The sequence below is a fragment of the Acanthochromis polyacanthus genome, chromosome 16 (genome assembly GCF_021347895.1).
Source record: "Acanthochromis polyacanthus isolate Apoly-LR-REF ecotype Palm Island chromosome 16, KAUST_Apoly_ChrSc, whole genome shotgun sequence".
NCBI classification, from domain to species: Eukaryota; Metazoa; Chordata; class Actinopteri; family Pomacentridae; genus Acanthochromis; species Acanthochromis polyacanthus.
In genome coordinates this window covers 22,492,180-22,500,200 of record NC_067128.1, presented here as the reverse complement: position 1 = coordinate 22,500,200, position 8,021 = coordinate 22,492,180, and the positions used below count along the sequence as shown (strand labels likewise).

Genomic DNA, 8,021 nt, shown 5'->3' with positions numbered 1-8,021 from the left:
TACAGAAGTCAAATAGCGCTTCCTCACAGTTCTCACAGGGGCCTCCTGTTGGATAAAACCAGTGACTCCAAAAAACACACAGAAATGGTCGGACACAGCCAAGTCAACAACAGAGGACACACTGATGGACAGAGGACCGTGACTAATGACCTGGGGCCTCATTTATAAAACATTGCGTAGGATCCATACTAAAGTTTGCGTACACTGCAAAAAGTGCCATGCTAGAAATAAGAAAAAAAATCCTAAAAATAAGACATTTTATCTTGTTTCAAGCAAAAAAATCTGCCAATGGGGTAAGCATTTTTTTCTTGCTAAGATTTCTCATTTCTAGAATATTTTTCTAGTTTAAAAAGAAGCAAGAAACACTAATTTTAAGCAAATAAATAGCTAAATTCAAGCAAATATATCCTTAAAAATGACATAATTTGAGGAAACTATTCTTATTTGATGAAAAATTCAAGAAATATTTACTTGTGGTTTGCTAGATTCAAGCAAAAATATTCTGATATCTAACTAGGTGTAAGCAAATATATTCTTAACATATGATAATTTTAAGCATTTTTTTCTTATTATGAGGAAACAATCTAGAGCATTTTGCTTGTATGTGGCTTGATTTAAGACAAAATTTTCTTTTTTAAAAATCTCTTGTAGAGAAATACTCTTAAAGCATGATCACATTTAAGAAAATTACTCTTACTTTGATTGATGTTATTAGACATTTTGGCTCATAATATTCTAAATTTTCCAAAGACTTGACCTATTTCAAGCATTAATTGACTCATAACAAGACACACTTTAAGAAGAATCATCTTAAAATAAGACCAACACAAAAACCTGTATTTACGAATTCAACATTTTATTCACTGAATTGTGAACATATAAACTTATCATGGCAATACAAAACCTCTAAAATCAAATGAAGAGGGTAAAAATGTCAGCTTTTAACATGGTCCGAATGTAAAACTAACTGCATAATAGAGCTGGACAATATGTCAAGTAAATCACTTTCTTTTCAAAACCGATTTGGATTTTTTTTTTTTTTTTACTTGATTTAACTTAACATCAACAAAGATAAGATAGTCTTGCAATATAGTAACAAGAATTATTCAGGGCTAAATTAGAACAAAATATAAAAAAATGTATAAACTATAAATATAAAAGCAGAGGTAAACCAGGAATACAAAAATAAATAATAATAATAATAATAATAATAAAAAAAAAATACTATGTCTAAAATTTTACAAAAGTACTGACTGAGACCAACTTAAGGTTGTAATTTTGATTACTTGTCCAGCCCTATAGCATACATGTTGCAACTTTAACAATAATTCTGGACCTTGAATTAACACTCCACACAATCTGAGAAAGTAATGGTTACAGATAAACTCACTCAGTGAAGGACCTCCACTCAGCAAGGGCTTTCTTGTATGAAGAGGTGGCATCTTGGTCATGGATAGAGTCCAGAATAATCTCGGTTTGCAGCACTGAGAGCAGAGTGGAAATACACTTGGGGTATGTGAGGTGCATGGCATAGTAGTATGCCATTAGGTAGAGAAGTCCTTCATCCAGCTTGGGCTTGGGAAAGGTGGTCACTGGTGTGTTGTCAATTGCAATCATGCAATTCTCCTTGGAAATGAGCAGTACTGGACACATCAGGGGTCGCTGCTGTAGGTATCCCTCGGGGTCCTCTGCAGGCTAAATGATGAAACACAATACAGTCACACTCTGTTTTGTCACAACACCAGAACCTGATTTGTAATGTGGAGTATGATGGTAGTATTATGTTGTAAATTATTTGTATGAATAATACTGTTAAAAGCTACTTTAATTTGCTTCTAAAATATTTATGTTTTTATATAAAACAACAAAATAATCATAATTTTTTTGTGTGTTTGTAATATCACACCACACAAAATATTATTAAAATTAATGTCAACAAATATTTTAAAACAAATCTTACATTAAGTACGTGGAAGAAGGCTTCGCCACATGAGCCCAGCTTCTTTGGTGGAGGCAGACCGGATGGAAACAGGGATGGAAGAGCAGCAAACACTGCTAAGGCATGGTCCACTAATGTGAAGAAAACACAAGACAAAACAAAACAGATCAACATCTGTTCCTATTTAATCACCTTTCTATTACATATTTGACCATCCAATCTTACCACTGTCGAGTGTCTTTGGAAGCTTCATTGCCTTCTTCATCACTCCATAAAACTTCACCCTCGAGAAGAAATCTCCCCATCTCTCTCTTAGCTCTGCGATGTAGTTGGAGTTTTTGGGTTGGACAATCCTTTGCATTTCATCCAAAACCTCAAATCAAAAACATCAACAAAATGTTATATTTTATTTATCCATAAAGTCATTGCTATAAGAGAAATATTACTCATTCAGCAAATGGCTTACGTTGAATATTTTACTTATAATTCAAATCAATTGAGGAATAGGTTATTAAAGCTATATACTTACATGATCTAATTCTTTGAAACATGGATAGGCCTCAAGAATTTTGGTTGATTTCCCCGACTCCTTCAGAACTCCACATGTGATGAAGCGTCTTCTTGCCTCAAATTCCAGGATTAGTAAGTGGGTAATACGCTTTTGGTCGAAGTAGGATGAACGTGCCAGCTCAAGTTCACCATCTGTGTAGAGTATGTACTCAGGACTGGTCATCAACAAAAATTTAGAGGTGTTGGGTTTCTCCTCTGGAGGGACATCAGCTTTATTGTCAGAAGATTTTGATGGCTTCGCAGAACTGGCAACAGAATCCACCTTAACACATTACAGTTAACATGTTACTGTCATTTACATTGTATTTTTATATTTATTTCATTTATTAAAAAAAAGTACAAATGAGTAAAACAAAACAAGCACCTCATTTTTTTTTAAAGAGTTTTTAAAAACAAAAGCATTGGAACACTTGTTCACTCTGATTACAGAGCTCTTGGATACAACAGTAATAACTTGTGATTCAAATACATACCTTTTCATCATTATTCACACTAAGCCACAGTGCCCTTCTTCTGAGAAAATTTTCTGGACCAGGAAAGAGATCTTTGATGTCATCCCGAGAGAGTGAGCGTAGTAATTCTTCTCCAATATTAGCAGCTAAAACACAATATCAATTATAATATTTATAATACACATTAAAATTGAGCAAACTAACACTTTTGAACAAGTGAGGTGTTTTACACTAGTTGCACGTTATTTTATTGAAATAATATTGAGTAAAAGTTCTAAAAACAACTCTTAATTTAAATATACCTTTTAGAGTCTCAATTGTAACTTCGTCAAGTGTGTCCATATTGGTCTGCGTAATAGTAATAAGCTGGTTATTTTTTTAGTTTTTCTGCCGCTGTCGCTGTACTCCTCTCTCACGTCCTCTCGACGACAACCGTTGAGAAACTCGCGCCCACCCTTGGATTTGAACACAATCCGGACTAGTCCATTATGTAGGGGAGTACAGCTATCGCGGCTCTCAGATTCTTGCTTTTCCCCATGTTTGTATATGTGACAAGCATAAACTTTCTACTTTTAATTTGAAATATATCCTACATTTCACAATCAATCCTGAAATAGCTTTCAAATAAGCGAATGTTTATCGTTGAAACCTACCCCATCACAACCCAAGTTCAACCCAGCGTCAAAGCATCATGGGTGAACTCGTCGGAGTTTCGCATTTAGCATAGCTTGCGCGCAAAGCTAGTTCCAAATAAACATCAAACATGATTTGGCGTTGCGTCATATGCTTTGTTTTTGTGGGTCTGACCCTCAAATCCTTGCTCAGCCACATTAATTCGGTTCATAGCCGCAGCCCAGACTTTCGCGTAGTTTGTGGAATTGATGGTTGTGACCGAGAATATCGCGTGTACAACTCTCTCTGGTACCACATCCGGAGATGCCACTCGGAACATCTGCACAGCCGTGGCGGCGTGACAGCACCGATACCGTGGAGGAGTCCAGAAGGGACAGATAATAGGTGGGAGTACAGACCTGATCATGGGCGTTCGGACTCGGACTCTGAAGTACGGGGACGACAGGAAGAAGCCGCCGCGGTGAGAGAAGGAGGAGCCGCTACGGGTGACATTGTTGATGACCAGCAAGACAGCCACCGTGAGGATGTCAACGCAGCTGCCGGGGATACGCCTGTCCCCAACCCGCAATGTTTAACCATGGATGATCATTTTGGTGACTTTAGTAATGTGTCACTGTTTGATGGCTTTGAACAAAGCGCCCTCGCCGCCTCTCCACTCCATGAGTCACCTCCTCGCGCTAGGACCAGCCCTGAAGGAGCCACAAGTGAAGATGCCCAGCCCCCAGACTCAGACAATACTCCTGCTGGTGCTGCATCATATTCAGAGGTAACCCATGTCACTAATAATACAATGTGTTGCCTATAATATTTTATTACATCTAGAGATTACCAGGAAACATTGCAATAGTGCTGGTCTGATCAAATAAGATGCACATTTCACTATAAATGCAAATGTTTGCATTTATAAGAAGTCTATTTGATTTTTTGTTGATTAACCCTTTAACCCCACCTGCCCAACATTGTCCAAATAAAAAAACGTTTCAAAAGTAATAATCACACATCAAAAAAAAACATTTTAAAATGCTAAAAAAAAAAAAAGAAAAAAACATGTGGAAAAAGGCAACTGATGACATGACAGTGATAAACCGAGGTTTTCCTCCATTTAACTTTTTGTCACCTTTTAGTTGCATTTTTAGGACTTTTTTTTTTTCTTTTTGGTGACTTTTTGACACTTTGTTGTATTTTGAGAAAGTGTTGGGTGATTTTACATCACCTTTTTGTTGTATTTTGTCATATTATTGTCAAATTTGGTCAAATTTGATCTTTCGTTAATTTTTCAGCTTTATGCACATGAAAAAACTTGAAGAAAGCGTCTAAATAGCATCAAAAAGAGATGAGAACTAGAGAGAAATTAACACAAAAGTGCAGCAAAAATATGACCAGACATGACAAAACATGAAAATTGTTAGAGATGCAACAAAAGTGACCAAAAACAATACACAAATATAAACAGTCCCTCAAATGCAACATAAATGTAAGAAAGAAATTTTAAAAAAGAGCAAAAGTGCCAAACAGCTTGTACATTTTGATAAAAAATTACAAATAGTAATGACAAAAATATGAGGACAACACAGTGATGGTTGAAATACAATGAAAAATGGTTGAGAACGCACGAAAACTGTTTTTTATTGTACTATTTTCTACTATGGACAGTATTGGGCAGGTGGGGGTTAAATGGTTAACCATTAGCCTATCAGTATTACAAAAAGGTGCCTTGTATTGGCAGATTATGATTGAAATTATTTATATATATATATATATATATATATATATATATATATATATATATATATATATATGTTTTATTTAATATATCACTAAATAATTGTGCTGGTTTATTTTCTTACAGGATTGCCCAGACAATGGACAGTTGACAAAACAAGCGACTTCAATTGTGCTGTGTGCAAGGGAAAAGCACCATCTGTCACAGGTATGGAAATGTCTGAACTAAACCTGCCACATAAATAATAATAGTTAAAATCTAAATGTGTTCTATCTATTTTCATTTCAGAGTGGTGTGAATGATGTTGTAGCAGCCATGCAACAGTATCAAGCTCAGTTGGTGGCAAATTTGAAGAATCGACTTCAACATGTCTTCAAACAACATCCTGGAAATGAACTTGAAGCGGAGGCAATAGCAGTGTTTGACCAGATTGAGGATCCCTTTGCAGCGGTTTCAACAACGTACAGGCAGGACAGTGTGATAAAGAAGAATTTTCATTACGTGGAGTCCGAGGAGGTGACTGTGGGATATGCAGCGTGTTTTAAGAAAAAGGGAGCAAAAAGACTTCTATCCACTAAACCTAAATCTTTTCATTATATCCCCCTCATACAAAGTTTAGAGCAGTTGTTGTCTCATCCCAGGGTTCTAGCCATGACAAAGGAAGTCAGAAATGTTAGAAATGGATACCTATGTGACATTATGGATGGAGAACTTATGAGAACACACCCATTATTCTCAACTCGACCTTCTGCATTGCAAATAATAGTTTACTCAGATGAAATCGAAATTTGTAACCCTCTTGGCTCTCATACCTCTAAAAACAAGTTGATTATGTTTTATTATACATTAGGGAATATTAATCCAAAGTATAGATCTAAGCTTGCTTCAATAAGACTTCTGGCTATGGCAAATGTTAATGATCTTTCTGATTATGGTGTTGACAAAATATTGGAAAGACTTCATGAAGATTTGGTCAAATTGTATAATGGTGTTAAAATTCAGACAGAGGGTGGAGAGCTAGAAATATTTGGTGCAGTGGTCTCCATTTGTGGAGATACTTTAGCACAGCATGAGCTTTGTGGGTTCAAAGAGGGGGTAGGCTTTGCTTTTAGTAAATGCAGACAGTGTGAATGTACTTTTGAAGACATGCAGATGTACTTCAGTGAAGAGAACTATGAGAAAAGGACATTGGAAAGACATGTCAGACAGTGCAATGACATTGACAAGGCCAGCACAGACTTTCTAAAAAACAGCTTGAAAACTACATATGGGATCAACAGAAGGAGTAAAGTGATAGATTTTCCAGGCTTTAACATGATCAAACAAACACCTCAAGATATAATGCACATCATTCTGGAAGGCATTGCTCCATTAGAAATAAAATGTGTAATTAAACATTTGGTTCTTTTAGGCCAACTCAACTTGGATGATTTTAATGCTGGAATTGTTGGTTTCCCCTACTCTCCTCTGGATATCAGAGACAAACCCAGTCCAGTTTCTTATAGTACTTTAGCCTCAAATGATAATAAGTTAAAGCAGTCATCAGGGCAAATGCTTGTTCTTCTGAGAATTTTGCCCTTTTTAATAGATAAAGTTAAAAACACTGAATGTTATGCTCTTATTGCTGAACTAATAGAGATTGTACAAATCTTGTTTTGTCCTATTCTAAGTCTTACAACTATAGACAGATTAAAAAAACTCATTGACAAACATTTAAAGCATATGAAACGTATATTTCCAGATAACAACATTACACCAAAACAGCATTATTTAATTCATGTGTCATCACAGATTAAAAACTTGGGACCGATGGTTCGCCACATGTGTATGAGATTTGAGTCAAAACATTGTTTTTTCAAACAGTGGGTCTCCAAAGTCAATTTCCGAAATGTGTGCCATTCTTTAATACGACACAATCAAATGTATGAATGTTGTCAGAATTTAAGTAGTGCAGAACACCCCATTTTTTCATCTGAATGTATACTTGGACCAACATCGGAAGTTAAAAACATGCCCTATCTTAGAGAGAAAGTAAGAGCTTTCTTTGGAAATTATCAAATTAGCCATGCAGTTTCTGTAAAATGGTTAAATCTAAACAATAATAAATACATATCAGGTAAAACTTTAATTGCGAATGCAGTTTCCCATAACTTACCAGAGTTTGGACTTGTTCAGAACATTTTTGTTATTAATTCATCTTTGTACTGTTTTGAGTTACAGCCATATACCACAATCTGTTTTGATAGAGATTATATGGCATACAAAACTGAAATTCCTAATATTGCACAAGGAAATGAATTTATATCATCTGATCAAATGGTGGACTATACTCCATATTATAGTTACAAGCACAATGATGGGACATATGTGCTTTTGAAGTATGATCTTGGTGATGTCATTGAAATTCACAACCGCATTTGATCTCAAAAAGAGCAGTTGTTTAGTCAAAAACAAATAATCCTGTATCAATGAACTCTTAATGTGCATAAAATGTTTTGTTAACAGTTCATATTTTCATATTTCTGTAAATTGTAATACACCTACTTAGCCACTTAAATGGATACGAAACACTGAATCAACTTTGTTGGAGTGATAAACTTTAAATGCGGTTGTTAAAAAATGGTGCCTGGGATCACTTTCAAGAAAAACACCATGAACCAAAGTTTGACTCCTAATACATCATAACCTTTTTTTTTTCCCTAAC

The 8,021-nt window shown here is 35.4% G+C and overlaps 1 protein-coding gene across 2 annotated transcripts; it reads right to left on the bottom strand.

Annotated features, from left to right (window-relative positions):
• Window positions 1-896: 896 nt before the first annotated feature.
• LOC127537744 (uncharacterized) lies at window positions 897-3,109 on the bottom strand. 2 transcript variants are annotated; one of them, XR_007947563.1, is made up of 5 exons: window positions 2,983-3,109; window positions 2,469-2,771; window positions 2,165-2,312; window positions 1,961-2,070; window positions 897-1,695 (listed from the first exon to the last, which is right to left on the bottom strand). XR_007947563.1 is itself a non-coding variant. In XM_051960947.1 (4 exons), the coding sequence occupies exons 1-4, from the start codon at window positions 2,670-2,672 to the stop codon at window positions 1,387-1,389; spliced, it is 771 nt and encodes a 256-aa protein (XP_051816907.1). In that variant the 5' UTR covers window positions 2,673-2,762; the 3' UTR covers window positions 897-1,386. The 2 variants fall into 2 exon arrangements, 1 of the variants encoding a protein (XP_051816907.1); XM_051960947.1 differs by lacking the exon at window positions 2,983-3,109 and having other exon boundaries at window positions 2,469-2,762.
• Window positions 3,110-8,021: the final 4,912 nt, after the last annotated feature.

Bases quoted from the DNA above. Each gene is read 5' to 3' on its own strand.
- LOC127537744 (XM_051960947.1), bottom strand. From the start codon at position 2,672: ATGACCAGTCCTGAGTACATACTCTACACAGATGGTGAACTTGAGCTG. The intron at 2,071-2,164 runs GTAAGATTGGAT...TCTTCACATTAG, and splicing joins TCCAAAGACACTCGACAGTG to TGGACCATGCCTTAGCAGTG. The intron at 1,696-1,960 runs GTAAGATTTGTT...TTCATCATTTAG, and splicing joins CCTTCTTCCACGTACTTAAT to CCTGCAGAGGACCCCGAGGG.